We start from the raw sequence: 19,365 nt of genomic DNA on the forward strand, positions 1-19,365 counted from the left end.
TATTCTGACCTGTTCTAGTTTCATGTGTTTGTAGGAACCTTACTGCTATTGCTACCCAGTAAAATTTCCAACTTCTTCAAAAGAAAGCTGTTTTAGGGACATTTTGTAGTTATAGGTGTATGATTAGAAAATGCTTTTAAAGTCTAAATTATTAAAATAAAACCATCTATAAGAAAATACCACTTTAGTCTTAATGAGTTTTGCAGACTTTTTATGTACTTGGCTTTTTAATTTTTTTCACCTTCTATATCTAAGAATTTATTTCCTTTGTGATTAAAAAGTTTTTCAATTTTTATATTCACTAATAATCTTATGAAATATATCATCTAAATTAACATTACTATGTACAGTCCAGTCCAGATTTCAAATTTGGAATAATGTAGGCTAAACAGTGTCTTGGAGAAGTCATGGGGTGGAGTAATAGTAAACAGTTGCTAATCTAAAGGTACTCTGATAACTTAAGCAGTTTAATGCATAACAAAGTGATTATACCATGTACCATTTAATTAAATGGCTGATTTTTGCATTCATTATACATCAAGCTGACAACTCAAATCCTTTAATCCAACATGGGCACTTATTTAGTCTTAGTTCATTGTAATTCACAGCTTTCCTTTTTTCTTTCTAATTATTAGTGTGAACTGCCCAGGGTGATGAGAACTTTCTTTGCTGATGCTATTGCTGCTAAGTAGCTTCTAATCTACATGTTTAGGTAGATTAGTATGAAATCTGAGTGCTTAAATCACTATTTTAGATGAAAATAAAAATGTTTCATTTCCTCTTTTAATCTCAGGGGGGAATGAATGCTTTGTGGCTTTTGGCAGTTCTTGGCTCTAAAGTTTAATAACACGTATAATAAAGGGCGAGAAAAGGCAGGGACACCAATTGAAAAAGAAAAAAGTATATGAGTTCTATATACTCAATTATCTATTGAACTTGGCTAAAATAGGAATCTGCCTTCTTCAGTAGAGAAGCATGTTCTTCCCGGACTTCATAAATCTTGCCCCCTTCTTGTGTAGGGCAGCCACACAAGGCCATCAGTCTTTTCGATTCTATTGGAGTGGGAAGCCTGTGAAGTGAATGGCATCAGCAAAAAAAAAAAAAAAAAGAAAGAAAAAAAAAAGAAAAAAAAAAATCCAGCTTCAATACAGGGCTTACCTATTGGGTAATTGAAAATATGGCAATGATTTTAGTAGAAGGCATTTGAAATAAGTGGTAGCCCAAAGCATGGTTTACATTTGCCCTTACATTTTTAAAAATTAGTTTTGTTTTGTTTTTTTCTTCTAAAGTGTGCCTAGTTTCTTCAGCTTTTATGGCTCATCAGGTCATAGTAATGAAAACTGCCTATAGCCAGAGTAAAAAAAAAAAAAAAAAGCTTTTGATAATTTTACTCATCATCTGCCACTTTTTATAAACTCTTCTGGGGCCTAAGCTTGTATAATGCCTCCAAAGTATATATGTATTTTGACGAATGTGCAACATGAAGTTCCCAGGCCAAGGATCAAAACACCCGAGCCACAGCAATGACAATAAGCCACAGCAGTAAAAATGCCGAAACCTCAACTGCTAGGCCACCAGAAATCTCCCCAAAGTATATTTTTTAAATCAAGTTTTAGTAGTAGAACTACAAGGTTGGATAGTCCTTTGTTGTAGCTGACAAAAACCAGTGGAAGGGTTCTACCAATCAAAATAAGACTAGCAAATTAATGATTTGTAGGATATGATTTGTAAAGTAAATGTTCTCACAGCCTAATTGGGTTCATAGTATCCTTGGCCATCTCTCCTCTAGTGTCCTGAACACAGCATCAACATTATTCTCTTGAGTTCCCTCAGTGAAGCTAAGCAAGCATATGGGGGGAGCTCCCTTGTGGTCTAGTAGTTAGCACTTTCATTGCTGTGGCTGAGGTTTCATCCCTGGTCTGGGTACTGAGATCCCACTTGAAGCTGCTGTATGCCATAGTCAGGAAAAAAAAAAAAAAAAAAGGAAAAAAGCACATAGATTCTACTACCAAGTCAAAAGTAACAGAATCTAGAGAGAGGAGTGAAATAGGTGCATATTGAATAATTTTTTTTTTTTTTGTCTTTTTGCTATTTCTTTGGGCCGCTCCCGCGGCATATGGAGGTTCCCAGGCTAGGGGTCGAATCGGAGCTGTAGCCCCCGGCCTACTCCAGAGCCACAGCAACGCTGGATCCGAGCCGCGTCTGCAACCTACACCACAGCTCACAGCAACGCCGGATCGTTAACCCACTGAGCAAGGGCGGGGACCGAACCCGCAACCTCATGGTTCCTAGTCGGATTCGTTAACCACTGCGCCACGATGGGAACTCCCTGAATAATTCTTTGTGCCAATTGTTGATAAATGTTTTACATACAAATATTCTGTCATTTAACCTTTTCAGTACCTCTGTAGATACTTTATACATATAAAGTTAGGAGTTCCCTGGTGGCTCAGCAGGTTAAGAATTCAGCATTGTCTGTGCTATGGCTTTGATTACTGCTGTAGTGAGGGTTCACTTCCTGGCCTGGAGATTTCTACATGCCACAGGCATGGCCAAAAAAAACAGTTAAACAGCTTGCCTAGAGTTATCATATAACTAGTTAGTAATAGTTAGAACCCAGAACAGTGACTTTATTTTCCAGATTCTAATAGTCTGGCATGCTATGCAGGTCTCCAGATCCAAGATTCATTATAGGATAGACCCCTGTCGCCTTTATGATTCATTATTCAAATTTTCTCTTGATGAATGTATGGCAAGAGAATATTTTCCTAGGAAAAGAAATCCATATAATCTGGTTGACTTCAGCCTTCCAACTTGCTCAGTTATTTTTAACAATTTTCCGTTTGAATCTGATCTCCTATAAAGAGGAATTCCTTTCTGCCTTTTCCTGCCATCTAACACTTTTTTTATTTTTCCCCTCATTTCTGAAACAGTGACACTGTATTTTGAGTGCTAATGTTGATTGAAGTTGTCCCTGAAAGGATGTGCACTTGACATGTCAAGAAGTGAGTGATTGACAGCAGATATAAGTGCTTTTAGTGTCAAGGCTTTGTCAAGTCATTGTTGTGAAACCTAGCCTGCTGAATATCTTAACACCCTCTAGATTTTCAATGGACAGATTTCTAGCTCCCCTGATACTTATTCTTCTTCTAAAGGAAAATGTAGTCTATTTTGACAAAGTTGGAAGAAGAATATTTTCTTTTCGAATCTCCAGAAAAATTTCTAAGTTTAGTGAGTATCCCAAAATCAGTATTTGTTTTACTTTTTTTCTGCCTGGTAGTCTAAATATGGTAGATTGCTTTCCCCTTGTGTGTTTTCTGATTACTCTTTTTCTTTGGGCTTGATTTTTAGTGATGAGTTCTCTTTAGTGGGGCAGTTTTATAATATGCAACTAAGCAATAACCCCATTTCTAGAATTCAGAAGGTGATTACTTCCATGCTAAATAAGATGACCTTGTCCTACTACTCAAAGAAAAAAATGCTTTTATCATTGATGAAATTTTTTATGAACATTTAAGAAAATATTTTTGTCCTCTGACCTCTTTCTGTGTTAGTTATTACTATTTTGATTATTTCCCCTTTTTAAAACTGTCTTATTGTCCAGGGCGCATGTGTTTTATTGTTTTTATTTTATTTTATTTTTGTCTTTTTGTCCTTTTAGGGCCACACCTATGGCACATGGAGGTTCCCCCGCTAGGAGTCTTATCGGAGCTGTAGCCGCCAGCCTACACCAGAACCACAGCAACGCCAGATCTGAGCCACGTCTGCGACCTACACCAAAGCTCACAGAACGCCGGATCCTTGACCCACTGAGCGAGGCCAGGGATCGAACCCGCAACCTCATGGTTCCTAGTGGGATTTGTTTCCACTGAGCCACGATGGGAACTCCACATGTATTTTATTGTAATGTCACTTAGTCTGAATCCTGGGAGAAATAATCTGCTGAAATATGTATTCTCTTCTCTTAGAATAGTCGAGTATATCATTGAATTGATCATAATTTGTTAGCAATTTTCTCAGGGGTACATTCCACTCTGTGAGAACAATTAAAATATGTTAACTTCTGCTCAGCATTAATTGATATAGACTTTATCTCTGGATCTTTAGTATTTCACAATTAGGTTTTTCCCTTTGCATTTCTGTTTTTAGTATTGCTCTTAGTCTTATTTGATCAACTAAAATCCTTGCATATTTAGCTCCAACCCTCTTTCACTATTCTCAAGATGTGTAAATCACTCAGTTACTTCTCATAATGGTAGTTTTTCTTTTTCGTATATTCTGGACTCACCTAAAATTTTCTTTAATGTTGGTTACTTTCAAATTCCTAATAATGATTTATTCACTGTATCTGATACCTAATTATGAATAGTCAACCTTGAAATTGGTAAGTTCATAATCATATGGATTCAGGGTCAGTGGGTATGAAGAAAAACATGAATCTCCTTTTACAACAATTTCTATGTAAAGGTTACTAAAGCTTTTTATGATTAAATTTCCCACGCCTAAGGTAGCACTTGTAATCCATGTACTTAAGAGTCTCGGAAACAACTTCTTTTCAGTATTTTATTTGACTAATTGTTCTTAACTTGGGATGTTAAATTAAAAAATCCAAAGTTAGGAGTTCCCGTTGTGGCTTAGGGATAATGAACCCATCTAGTATGCATGAAGACCCGGGTTTGATCCCAGGCCTCACTCAATGGGTTAAAGATCTGACGTTGCCGTGAGTTGTGGTGTAGGTGGTAACACAGCTCAGATCCCACAGTGCTGTGGCTGTGGTGTAGGCTGGCAGCTCCAGTTCAAACCCTAGCCTGGGGACTTCCCTGTGCCACAGGTGTGGCCCTAAAAAAAAAAATCCAAAATCTAACTTAAATGTTTGCGTTTTCTCATTTTATTTCTCTTACTTTCCTTTTCAGTATTGTCCACATGATTCCACACTTATGCTTGTACCAGCCAGACTAGCTTGTGAGGATCATCACTTTGATGTGCTTTGTTTTTTCCTACCCTAATAGTATTTAAAACGTTTTGGGGAAAACTTTTTATTTTGAAATTATTTTAAACTTCCAGAAAACTTGTAAGAATAATACTAAGAATTCCCACAGATGCTTCATCCATATTCCCCACGTGTTAACAATTAATCACATTTTGTTAAAAATATATATACATTTTTTTGGAGTTCCTGCCGTGGTTCAGTGGAAATGAATCTGACTAGCGTCCCTGAGGACACAGGTTCGACCCCTGGCCTCGCTCAGTGGGTTAAGAATCCGGTGTTGCCATGAGCTGTGGTGTAGATTGCAGGTGCGGCTTGGACTGGCGTTGCTATGGCTGTGGCATAGGCCAGCAGCTATAGCTCCGTTTGGACCCCTAGCCTGGGAACCTCCATGTGCCACGGGTGCGGCCCTAAAAAATGCATATATACATTTTTTTTCCTGGAACATTTGAGAATAAGTTGCAGATATTATGACCTTTTACCCCTAAGTACTTCAGGTGTGTATTTCCTAAGAATGAGGACATTCTCTCGTATTATCATGGTATACTGATCAAAATCAGAAAATTAGCATAGATAGACTATTATTATCTAATTAACAGTCCTTATTCAGATTTTGCCAGTTATCCAATAAGACCCTTTATAGACCAAAAGAAAAAAAGCTGGTCCAGTATCCAGTGTAGGGTTACACATAGCATTTAGATGTCGTGCTGCTTTAGTCTCTGTGAATCTAAAACAGTGCCTCAGTGTTTCTGTGTCTTTCACGACCTTGATATTTTTGAAGAGTACACTGCCACAACACCCTGATCATATATTTCTACCTTGGTCTGAATACTTTTTTCACTTTTTCTCACATCAGTTGAGTCTGTTACTCAGGGCCTGGCACTTTGGTAAACCCTTCCTGATTACTGTTAGGCGAAACAGTCTCTAGTGCCTGCATTGCCTTCACTAGTTAATCTTTAAAAATGTATTTTCTGGAGTTCCCGTCGTGGCGCAGTGGTTAACGAATCCGACTAGGAGCCATGAGGTTGTGGGTTCGATCCCTGGCCTTGCTCAGTGGGTTAAGGATCCGGCATTGCCGTGAGCTGTGGTGTAGGTCGCAGACACGGCTTGGATCCCGTGTTGCTGTGGCTGTGGTGTAGGCTGGCAGCTACAGCTCCAATTCGACCCCTAGCCTGGGAACCTCCATATGCCGTGGGAGTGGCCCTAGAAAAGGCAAAAAAAAAAAAAAAAAAAAAAAATGTATTTTCTTTGTCGTAAATGTCATAACTTAAAAAATTTTTTTCGTATACAGAAGTGTAGAAAATAAAAAGTGAAAATCTTTTCTCATTTTCCTATTAGATTCCTTTTCACCCACACCACCACTGAGAACTTAGTAAATGAACTCCAGGTCATTTTATGTGCACATATACTCATTTCTTTCATTCATCATGCTTTGTCTTCAGAATAGTGTAAGCTCATTGAAGAGAAGAACCTGTAGCTTGTCCATCTGGCGTCCCCATAGAATCTGGCACATAAATGGGAGATGTTCAATAAATTCATGTTGGTTACAGACTTTCAAAGAAAGAATTGCAGTTAATATTATTATATGTTTAAATGTGGAAAGTTCTTTATAAAACCCATCATTGCCCTGTTTTCTTTTTCTTAAATTTAGGTTGTTAAAGGCCTTACTTATTTGTGGAGTTTAAAGATTTTACATAGAGGTATGTACTGAGCTTACAAGTTCTGACTTAATTTGGGGTAGGGTGGGGAACTCTCTGGATACCTTGATGACTTTTAGAGTGAATAAATGATCTAGTATTTAAGCCAGGTGATATATTTGGTAAGCTCCTTTATAAGTGTTATTTAAAAAAACATTTATCCCTTAACTACTCCAATTTAGATTATAAACTTGATATTGTATTTTTGAATACAGTGAATAATGTGAGTAATGTTTATTTACCAAACACAAAACAGTATTTCATAGATTTGAGAATTACAAGATTTTTCTTACTTAACTCTAATGTAAACTTTTCATTTCCTATTTATAATTGTATCCCTTCCTTTTATTTAATTTATTTTATTTTTATTTAATTACTTAGTTTATTAATTTGCTTTTTTAGGGCCGCACCTGTGGCATATGGAGGTTCCCAGGCTAGAGGTCGAATCAGAGCTGTAGCTGCTGGACTACATCACAGACACAGCAACACCAGATCCGAGTCACGTCACTTACACAACAGCTCACGGCAACACCAGATCCTTAACCCACTCAGTGAGGCTAGGGATCGAACCTGCGTCCTCATGGCTCCTGGTCAAATTTGTTTCCCCTCACCTTGAGGGAAACTCCCGCCTCCCTTCCTTTTATTAACATTTCAGATATCCTCATGCACTGTTCCTTAAGAGATGGCTTTACATACCTCGAAACTAAATAAGGAATTGGTGAATGCATCAGAAATTAGTCTCTTAGTCTATTAACAAGAACACATGAGAAGAATAATCGGGTAACTGTTGAATGTAGCAAAGGAACCTCTTTGCATTTTTTAATATTCCCAAAATGTTTGAATTCATTTGGAGCAAGTTATTAAGTGAGAGACAGACTATAAGAAAGCAACTTCAGGTTAGCCTAATGTTACTAACTACTATTTTTAATTTTACGCATCTGCTTGTGAAGCTCAGCTTAGCTTTATGCACATTTGGGGAATGTAACAGCATACGCGTTAGATTTTTTTTTTTTTTTTTAGGGTATAAGCTATAAGAGAGAGAAAAACAACTGATGTCCTCAGTTGCAGCATCACATCTATGCACTATCACTTGTTTTTTGTTATGATTTTATAATTCCAGTGATTCCACATTTCTTCTTAAATCTTCCTTTCTCTCTTGAAGAGGGTAGGTAGATTTTAGTGAGTAAAATGTTCAGTTCAGTTCTTGAAGGTATTTGTGCTGATTAAAGTGGAATCATAGGCCAAGTTTTTCTTGATAGCCAGTCTACTCTATTTCTAGAGTATATAGTTGGTACAAAATGTAGATGTAAGGAGAGTGAGCTGAGTGTGTTAGTATTATTTTTCCTGGGAATAGACAAGCATGTGAATACATATGATGGGTGAGGAAAAAATGGGGCATATTATCCTCCAAGATAAAAAGAGAATAGTATTTAACATAAAATGACTTATATTGCTTTTATTCCCTGTACTCCCACCTCTCCAAATTCAACAACCTATAAAATGGTTATAGCCATTTTAATAGGAATTAACACAGTGGTCAGTTCTTGTCATTTTATTAATTTTTATGGACATCTGCTATCTACTTGACAAAGGAACTCAAGGAAGTCATCAGTTTTCAGTAGCAAAGCCTTCATTGAAAGGACCTTGCCATGGAAATGCAAATGTTATTATTAAAGTGATCCTTGGGCTCATCCTGTATTCTGGGCATACAGCGTAGTTCTGGCTTATAATGGATTCTCAGTGGCCATAACTTTCTGTGAGGACTCTTAGGAGCACTAAGACCTATAGAAGATAGAGAAATAATACCCAGTTATTCTGTAATCATCTTTGTTTTTCTTCTTTAAAATCATTGGTTTTTATTTTACTCTTGTTTTGGAGAATCCGTTAAATTTTTCATTCGAAATGGGATCTTGATGGATCTGTTTTGAATGGATTTATGTCTGGATCTAAAAATAAAGTCTGGGAGTTTGCATTGTGGCTCAGCAGGTTACAAACCCGACTAGCATCCATGAGGATGTGGGTTGATCCCTGGCCTCACTCAGTGGGTTAAGGATCCGTTGTTGCTGTGAGCTACAGTGTAGGTCACAGACGTGGCTCAGATCCCACATTGCTGTAGCTGTGGTGTAGATGGGCAGCTGCAGCTCCAATTTGACCCCTTGCCTGGGGACTTCCATATGCCCCAGGAGTGGCCCTAAAAAGCGCCCCCCCCAAAAAAAGTCTAAAGAGTGGTTCAAAGTCTGGTACAACCATCCCATAATCACTATGGGCAATGGTGGTTGACCAGAACCTTTCAGAGGCAGGTAGGTCCTCCTCCCCAGCTCTAGATGCAGTTTGGGCTAAAAAAGGGTTCTTTGGCCAGTGATGTATTTGAGGGCCTTTGTGGTTTGAGGACATAGAGGTTTCAAAAAGAAATCCAAAGCCTGTACTTATCTTTTCAGTCTGTGTTGGCCAGTCCAGTTCTACCAGAGAGCAACCAGTATAAAATGCCACTAGTTACAGGGAAAAGATGCCTGAGTAGGGATAGTTGGAGTGGGCCGACTAACCCTCTCAATGGATTTCAGTTTTAAATAAATACCAGTAAGTGAATGTGTATCTGCATCTGTCTAAATGGAGAGACTAATGAATTCAGTGCAGCTGAATGGTTATTCTCTAATAATGATGGACACTCAACTATAAAAATAATATTCTGTGGTAATATACCTCCTTAAATATTTATGTTTAGCTTTTGCGTTTTCCTTGTTATTTGTAGAAACTTTTACCTTCTGGATTTAAAGGCCTGTGTTGTTATTGAAGAGTGGAAAAGCCAGATATCCCTGAAGACTTTTGTAAAGCTTTGTAATGAGAAATTGACTCTAGATTGAGTAGTTGTTAACTTAATATTTTAGAGGTTTTGACTATATTTAATAACTTGGATTTCATAAAAATAAGATTAAAGATACCTCTTTATTTACCAAAAAGCTATTTAATTTTCTCCTTGATTAAAAAAATTGTAGCGTTTTAGATCAGTTCAATCAGGCAATTAAAGATCAGAGCTTTTAAGTTCAGCTAAGGCAATTAAATAGGTAATAATACTTGTTTATACACTTTTGCTGTATAAGCTCATTGCTCTACCTTCTTAAAAGCACATATTCTCATTTCTGCTTTCTCAAAATGAATGATGATGGAAGTTCTAGCTGAATATTTGTCACATTGTCAAATCAAAGACAATGATCCTTCTGCCAGAGGGGGAGCCTGTGCAAGCACTGGGAGAAGACAGAGTGAAAAGAAGTTGGTAAAAGAGAAACACTAATGAGTAATCTAAATCTGTCTCTCCTTTGTCTCGGTATAAGTACCTGTGTTCTCCTCTGATTGTCATTTTCTTCCCTACCAAATGCTATCCCTAAAACCAGGGTCTTGTACTTAATGAACATAAATTTTAAAGTTTAAGAATTGGAGGTGTAGTGACTTACTTAATGAGAAAAGACAAACTATTTCTCATGTTTAAATGGCTTCCTTGAAATACAGTGGTCCTGGATTTGTAGCTGTAAAATGTATGTAAATAGTATATTCTAGAATTTATAAAATATAGGAGTTCCCATCATGGCTCAGTGGAAACGAATCTGATGATTCCTGGCCTTGCTCAGTGGGTTAAGGGTCAGGTGTTGCCATGAGCTGTGGCGTAGGTTGCAGATGTGGCTTGGACCTGGTGTTGCTGTGGCTGTGGTATAGGCCAGCAGCTGCAGCTCCAGTTGGACCCCTAGCCTGGAATCTGTGTATGCTGCAGGTTCGGCCCTAAAAAGACAAAAAATTAAAAAAATTTAGAAAAGTAAAATAAAATACAGTTAATGACTTCCAAACAAGCTGATGAAAATCAAGTCTTTCCTATAGTGTATATCCAGTGAGAACTGTAGAAAAGAATGAAATCTGAGCAACAAGCAGTGACAGACCATCTGCCCATCCCATGAGGCTTGTTAGTCTGGTACAGGTTAGTTTATTTGTTTATTATGTCAGCTGAACCTTTTTTAGAAATTGAAGTGCGTCAGTTGCCATTCACAACGGGTCATCAAATATTATAGTTGGTCAGGTTTTGCTATTGTTTATTTTGTTCTTTTTAAGATGTATTTGAGATGATATATGTGAAAGTACTTTATAAGCAAACCATCAGATATTAGTAATGCAGATATGTTTTAATTATAAAATAAGTATTATTAGAATTAATCACTTTATCCCCGTTAATAAGCATATCGTACTTCCAAATCAAGCCAAGGAGAGAATTTATTATACTTTGTATTAGTAGATCAAAAATTATGAAAATCTTTTCTCTGAGATAAATATGAGATATCACATTATGACATAATTATTACAACTGTTTGAAATTTCCACTAAGATTAACTACTGTGGAAAAGTGGTCTTTATTAAAAAGCATATGTGTGAGCCCTGTAAGCATACCATGTACTGACTGGGTAAAAACAAAGAAAATGAACAGTGAGAAAGTCTGTTAGACCAGATTCGACATTATAGCAAACATTGCAGCTTAACTTCAAAACATACATCGCCACTAATGAGGTGAGAGCCCTGCATATTAATAAACCTACAGCTCCAGTCACAGCCATCATTATCCACATCAAACATAAATACAAGATTAACACCTATGCCATTTCTTTGGAAGATGTGAGAATGCCCTGGCAGTAACTGCTCTCTCTTTCCCTGAGGATAAAAAATAGAAATGGAAGGGTAATGAGAATAGAATTTAGATTAAGAAAATAAAATTGGCAATCAGGCTGGGATAATCTTGCACAAATAGAGAACTTTATAGAAAGAAAAAACCTAGATAGTCTGTGTCCAGGATATTTTTTGTGTATACGCATCGGGTAGTTTCATTTATTTTCTCTAATAGGAGAGCTTTTTAAAAAATATATTTTATATTACATATATATACTTAACATTTTTTTATATTATTCTGAAGGCAAATGCTGCCCAAATAGTTTCGTTTAGAGAAACTTAAGTCTTGAGGTTTCAAAATGCATGTTAGAAATTTTATTTTCTATCCCTGGCTCTACTTTTTACAAATCTGACCTCTCACAGATCTTGGTGCTACCATAGATGCCAAAGCCAGTGTTGTTAGTTTGTTCACTGGGCAACTATCTTATCCCTGCTGTGTCCCAGGCACTGGTCTAAGTGGTTGGAATACATCAATATGTACATAAAACAAAAGATTCTAACATTCATGGAACTTTACTCTAGCTGGTGTGGGGCAAGGCTGGAAACAGTCCATAAGTAATAAACATAATAAAAAAGAGTGTGTTAGAGGGTGGTTATTAATATGGAGAAAAGAGGAAGAAGATTAAGCTTAGGGGAGGCAAAGGGCAGGTTGCAGTGTTTATCAGGTAGGCCTCATAGAGAAGTTGAGATTGAAGCAAAGGCTTTGAAGGAAGAGAGTTGCTAGTCAGGAGGCATATGAGGAACAGTGCAGAAGATGCCAGATGTGATGAACGTGGAGTGTTCGTGAAACAGTAAGGAGGCCAGTGTGTCTGGCTGAGGATGGGGGTGAAGATAGAATTAGTTGCTGGGAAGTGTCATGGTGATCCTGATGAACTGCAGAGGCTCAGGTCAGAGAAACAGCTCTGAAGATGGGGAGAAGTGCTTAGATTCTGGAGATATTTTAAATGTAGAGTCATAATTTCGTAATGGATTGCTTGTGGGTTTTTTTTTTTTTCTTTTTCTTTTTAGGTCCATACCCACAGCATATGGAAGTTCCAGGCTAGGGATTGAATCGGAGCTATAGCTGCCAGCCACAGCCATAGCAGCGCAGGATCCAAGCCATGTCTGTGACTTACTCCACAGCTCACAGCAACGCTGGATCCCTGACCCACTGAGGGAGGCCGGGGATCAAACCTGCATCCTCATGGATACCAGTCAGATTCGTTTCTGCTGTGCCACAATGGGAACTCCTGCTTGTGGGTTTTATGAGGAAGAGAGGAGCCATGTTTGCTTAAACTTTCAGCAGTCGTTCAGCCTGCTAAAAAGTTTTTCCTGCTACATTTTCTTCTGTTAAAAAAGAAAACAAGAAGAAGTAGAGACCTTTACTAAAATTAAAGAAAAACTGATACTATCAAGTACTGACAAGAATATAGAGCAATTGAACTCTCATACACTGCTGATGGAATATGAAATGGTACAGCTACTTTGGAAAACAGTTCGGCACTATCCTACAAAATGACTTAGCAATCCTCCTCTATGTGGCTTTATTCATTATAGCCCCAAACTGAAAACAACTCAGTTTTCTAGTGAATGAATAAACAGCGGTATATCCAAACATGGAGTACTTCTCAGCAATAATAGGGAACCGACTACAGATTCATGTAGTGACAAGGATGCATAGCAGATACTTCATGCTTAAATGAAAGAAACCCTATTTTGTCTCTCTACTTATATGACATTTTGGAAAAGGCAAAACTATAAGGATGGAAAATACATCAGTGGTTGCCAAAGGGTAGAGGATGGGTTAACTATAAAGCCATGAGGGGATTTTGGGAGGTGTTGGAAATGTTCTAGATCTTGATTTTGGTGATGGTTACGTGACTATGCACATTTTTTAGGACACATTTTTGCTATATACTTAGAAAGGATAAGTTTTACTATAAAATTTTACCCCAGTAAATCAGACTTTAAAGAAAAAAAAGAAAGAGAAAGAAGCCATTCTCTTCTTAGCAGTGCAGTGAAAGCTCTGCTTTATTTTATCTTATTTTTTTGGCTGCGCCTGTGGCATGTGGAAGTTCTTAGGCCAGGGGTCGAACCTGTGCCACAATAGCAACCAGATCTTTAACCTGCTATACCATAAGAGAACTCCTGAAAAGCTCTACTTTAGGAAGACGTTTCCCCTGCTAAAAGAGACAGATCATTCTTCCAAGGGATCTTGTTAATTCTGTCATTATCACTGAATCTCATGGTTCCTAAAATATAGGTTTGGTCTAGCAACTCACTAGCTTGAAAAAAAGAATCCCTTATGATTTAAAGGACATCTGCAATGTCAGAAAGCAAAAGAGGGGGAGGGAGAAAGGAAGAGCATGAGGTTGGGAAGAAGGAAGGGAGTGAGAAAGAAAGAAACTTAAAAGTTGCTATTGTCTTTGGCCAGCAATTTGGAGCATCTAGAAATTGGGCAGATTTTTCTTTCATTGGTTAAGCCATTTCCCCCTCAGATATTATTTAAGAATTGCAGATGTGCAGCACTGACTTGGCCTAACTTGGACAGTTTCAAAGCTCAGTTTCTAAGAAGGAATAAAGCTTTATTTAAATTCCCAGTCCCGCTGACTGACTGTGTGTCCCTGGAAAGGCAGGTGACTCCTGTTCTCCTGGCCTCAGTTTCCTCAGTTTCCTCATTCGTACAATGAAGGGATGGCCAGTTCCTTCAGGCACCAGGACTGTGTATACTTTGATCCATGACTGAAGGAAGTATGACATATTAACAAGGTACAAAGCAACTCAGGTATATGGGAGAAGAAAGAAAATGAATGAGAATCCCTGAAAGTAGATTTTGCTATGATAATAATAATAATAGTAGTAGTAATAATGAATATTTATTAAGCACTTACTCTGTACCAGGCTCTTCTCAGTGCTTTATATATACAAATTATTTTGTGTTCCTTCAAAGTGGGGAATTCCAGGAAATATGAAATGTTTTAAAACTGAGGTGACTAAAAGGCAGACAGATACTTGAGAATTCAAGCAATGTGGCTTAGCTAAGAAAATGGTTGCTTTCTAAACCAAACTGATATTATCAAATCAAAAGGCATTTTTAAAGGGAAAAGGTATACTTTAAACTGTAAAGTATACTGAAAATAAAATGTCATTAACCAAGAGTTATAAAAAGGACATGTAGAGGCACAACTTAGATGGAAAGCAAAGGTCTTCTTTTTTAAAAATCTTTTTTTTTAAAATGCTTGTACATCTATAGTAAGTTTCTCAGAAGAGGTACAAGAAGGTCCCTTGCAAGGGCATCCTTTCTAAAGAAGGAATTTGGAAGAAAATTTGAGGCTGATAATCCAAAAGAGTGTAAGCAGGTATTATATATAAATAAATATATATTTAATACCATTTAAATGAGATCAGTGCAAATTTTAAGACTTGAAAAATGTGATAAGAATATTTATATTTCAGATTATTTTATTATATTTGCTAAATGAGAAAGGAGGAATGAGGTGGTAGAAGTAAAACCTTTGAATTTCTTAGGAAAGGAATTTTGATGTCAAGATGGTAGTGTTTAAGGAATATCTTAGTGTATGTACAAGTTGGGAGTTGTGGCAGAAAATTACAGATAATGGTCATTTGCTGGATAAAGTGATTCTTTAAGGAAAGGATTGTTGGAAAGCATTGTTGTCAGTAGAAAACTAACCTGATTAATTTAAGTAACCTATAAAGAAATGTAGTATGCATACACTTTTATAACAACCTCTTTTGCAGATATTTACCAGTTGATGCTTAATCATAGGTTTTAGTGAAATTTATTTTTGTTATCTGGAGGACCAGACACATTTTTAAAAGAATGGGTTAGTATTTGGGCAACCAAAGACATTTTAAAAGGAATCATCCCAAGTTGGTTTTATGTTGCAGTATGTGATGATGAGAGGACTGGGGTGTGTGGCCTCCTCCATTGGGCTTTGTGACTGCTTAGTCAGATGTGTCTGGAAGGAGGCATCTATATTAAGCAAGTGCTAATGGTGGGAGAACAATTACATGTTGCCTCTTGTTTTTAAATCCTTTAAATATTGTCCTTTAAATGTAAATATTAATCACATGCTAATGATACAGTAGATCATAACTTATGAACGTATTTTTTTTGGTGGGGGGGGAAGACTTATTAGCCCATTAACTGAGGTAAACTAGTTTAATGACTCCGAGTTGTTGGTTTTTCTCCAGCTGATTCTCCACATCAATGAATGTCTCTAAAAATTAAGCCTCCTTTCCCACATTGGTCATTCATTCTCTTTCCCTTGTGTAATCACTAGGGATTTGTTGTAACGATTTTCAAAAGACAAGAAACCCTGTATGGCATTACTTAGAGGTATATATATATTAAAAAAAAAAAAACTTTCAAAACTTAACAGTAAGGAAAAAAAAAAATCCCAATAACAAATGAGCAAAAAGACATGAAGAGATACTCCACTAAAGAGGATATACAAATGGCACATAAGCACAGGAAAGGATTTCAGCATCATTAGCCATTAAAGAAGTGCAAATTAAAACCACAGCAAGAAACTACTACAACCTACTAGAATGGCTAAAATTAAAAAGTAGTGATAACACCGAATGCTGGCATGCGGATGGAGAGAAATTAGATCAGTAATGCATTACTGATAGGAATGTGAAATGACACAGTGCCACTGGAAACAATTTGGCATTTCTTAAAAATCTAAACATGCAGCTCCTATACAACCCAGAAATTGAACACCTGGGCATTTATCCCAAGAAATTAAGGTTTATGTTCAAGCAAAAAAAAGTTGTACGCAAATATTTATAGTAGCTTTGTTCATAATAACCAAAAAACTGTAAATAGCTCTGATGTCCTTTAATGAGTGAGTGGTTAAACAAACTGTGCTGCCTTCATACCATACACTGCTACTCAGCAATAAAAAGGAATGAACTATTGATAAACATAACCTGGGTGAATATGCAGAGAATTATACTGAGTAAAAAAAGCCAGTCACAAAAGGTTACATACTGTGTGATTCCATTTTTAGAAGATTGTTGAAACGATAAAATTATATAAAGTGAGAGAACATTAGTGGTTTCCAGAAACAAATGAGAGGATACTGGAGTAGGCGAGAAGTGTTGTGGCTGTAAAAGGATATAGTGATGGACACATTCTCTGTCTTGACTGTATCAGTGTCAGTACCCTGTTTGTGATATTGTAATACAGTTTTTCAAGATATCACCATTGGGAGGAAATGGATAGAGTGTATACAGGATGTCTGTATTATTTTTTACAATTGCATGTGAGTCTGTAATTATTTCAAAAAAATACATAATAATAAAAAAAGAATGTGATCTTTCTATGATTGTCTGCATTTAGTTGGTCTACTTAATTAGAGAGGATTGTCCTGGACTTAGTTTTTCTGTCACCTATGTGTCTGTGATAGTATTTATCATGAGCAGAGTCATCCCTTTTAGGATATCTCTAAGAGGGTGAGGAACCCAGGAGAATTATCACGCAAGCCATCTTCCCCTCCCTTTCTGAAAATGAGTGTCAGTGGAAGCCTTAGAGAAGTCATGTACCATACGGGGAAGGTATTCACTTAGCAGGAGGGTATTTAGTTCCCCTTTTACCTCCCCTAAGATCCTTCTGCCTTGCCGGGAATTGGGATTTAAAGTAGATTATGTGACTGTGTGTTCGACTCACAGTTCTTTATGATACCCTAACATAAGGCCCTCACCTTTAGTTGAGTCCCTATCCAACTACTTAGCATGATTCACTCTATCTCTGGTCTGATAACTGTTTGATTCATCAAGCCCTGAGCACAGCTTTGTCTCTTATGCAAACTATGAAGTTTTAAGAGGTCATCAGAGGAGAGGGAAGGGGAGAAAAAGCTCTGTGATGGTTCATTTCTATTGGTAGACGTTGGAGGCTACAGTTAATTTATGACACTGATTGTATGCTAATGCATTTTTTAGATGAATAGATTGAATCGATTTTCCTGGAAGTAATAATATTTTTCTCCTGGAGTTTTTGATAATGTGGCTTAATTGGAAGTCATCCTTTGTTCCCCTTTCTAGTATTAAAGTAAGATATTTATACTCAGAATATTCTGCCAAGAATGTTTAGCAGTGAAAAGGCCTCTCCATTTCTGTCAGCTTCTCCAAAGTCATGGTTTAAGGTCATCAACACCATGGAAATCAAATCTAATCTTTTGCTCTTGGAAGGTTAAGTTCCTTCTGGATTGGGTGCAATAATTATTATTGTTCTTAATATCATTGTTCATTGAGGTCCTTCTGTGTACTACAGTTTCTTTTGTATATATTATTTTATTTAAGCTTCATGGTAAGTTATTGTCTCATTTTCAGGTGAAGAAACTAAAACTTAAAAAGGCTGAACAACTTACTCGTAAGAAAGGTGATAAGGAGTTCCCGTCGTGGCGCAGTGGTTAACGAATCCGACTAGGAACCATGAGGTTGCGGGTTCAGTCCCTGCCCTTGCTCAGTGGGTTAACGATCCGGCGTTGCCGTGAGCTGTGGTGTAGGTTGCAGACGCGGCTCGGATCACGCGTTGCTGTGGCTCTGGCGTAGGCCGGTGGCTACAGCTCCGATTCAACCCCTAGCCTGGGAACCTCCATATGCCGCGGGAGCGGCCCAAGAAATAGCAACAACAACAACAACAACAAAAGACAAAAAAAAAAAAAAAAAAAGAAAGGTGATAAGTGATTGGTAGCCTAATGGAACAGCTCTAGATTTAGAGTTAGACCCAGATTTAAGCTCTGCTTCTGCCTCTTAATTCAACCCAGCTATGTGACCTTGGATCAGTTCCTTCATCTCTTTGAAGTCATAGCACTGTGTCTGGCGCATAATAGCTATTGTTAGAGTTCACATAACTGCTTCCTAAGACAAGCAGCAAGAGACAAAATGAGCAAATTGTTAGAACCTCCCCCAAACTTCCCTCCTATATCTACTTTATGTAAGAAGTGGAAAAATCTAAAATAAAACATCTGAAGCTCAGTCCAGCTTTCAAGGCCAAAACTGAGGTAATAATCCAGCCCATAAATTCAGTTAAGATTTATCTCATAAAACATAATGCAGTTTGTTAAGGGTTAAGGATTAGGATCAAGCACTCTTAGTTGTGTGACCTTAAACAAGTAATTTCATTAGCTTGAGCCTGAATTTACTGTTTGATCCCTGGCCTTGCTCAGTGGGTTAAGGATCCAGAGTTGCCATGAGCTGTGGTGTAGGTTGCAGATGCGGCTCAGATCCCGCATTGCTGTGGGTTCAAACCCACAGTAAAAAATGGGGTTAATAATAGTACCTATCTCAAGGGTTATGTTGAGAATTAAATGAAATATAATGATGATAAAGCATTTAGCCCACTGCTCAGCATATAGCAAGCTCCAAAGAAGTGTAATATGTAGTGCTCTAATTTTTATTATTTCTTTAAAACAGTTTGCCAAAGTTGATCTTCTGAACATATTACCTCAAGTCTAGTCTACAATCATAATGTATCGTACAATTTATGCATTCAATGTAGTACTCTATTGCTTTCTTTCCTTTTTCACTGAAAAGTTTCTCTAATCAGTAGAAGTCTTATAATTGGTGTATCTTAGATTTATGGGAAGTAGATCATTCAGAGCTGGGACAGAATGTAGGTCCCTTCTGACTTCCAGGAACTTGTTGCTACAGTCCAGGTATTTCGCATACATCAACCAGAGTATGTCGCCTGGTAGGAATCTAAGATCCATTAGAAGGAAACCTCTTTTGCTTACTAAAAGGGAGGCAGAATTGAGGAGCTTTGGCCTTTGCCCCTGGTATTAGCCTTGTAAATGCTGTGTTTATCATACATGAAGAAGGAAAACCCCATTTGCTGCTTTCATTCAGAACTGAATCATGAGACTCTAGATAATGACTGCCGTTTAGGATGACTAATTCTGCTGCTTAATTTTTTTAATGTCTTTTTTTCTTTCTCTCTCTCTCTTTTTGTCTTTTGTCTTTTTAGTGCTGTAC

At 37.3% G+C, this 19,365-nt stretch overlaps 1 protein-coding gene across 13 annotated transcripts in view; it reads left to right on the top strand.

The window, feature by feature from the left end:
* The window catches only part of MAP2K5 (mitogen-activated protein kinase kinase 5), a 275,190-nt gene that overhangs the window by 117,787 nt on the left and 138,038 nt on the right, over positions 1-19,365 (top strand). For all 13 annotated transcript variants that reach the window (XM_021100479.1, XM_021100474.1, XM_021100477.1 and 10 more), the window contains exon 13: positions 6,639-6,687. In XM_021100479.1, the coding sequence (XP_020956138.1) occupies positions 6,639-6,687 (49 nt within the window). The remainder of the gene's footprint in view (positions 1-6,638; positions 6,688-19,365) is intronic.

This window comes from Sus scrofa, chromosome 1, assembly GCF_000003025.6.
Source record: "Sus scrofa isolate TJ Tabasco breed Duroc chromosome 1, Sscrofa11.1, whole genome shotgun sequence".
Classification (NCBI taxonomy): Eukaryota; Metazoa; Chordata; class Mammalia; order Artiodactyla; family Suidae; genus Sus; species Sus scrofa.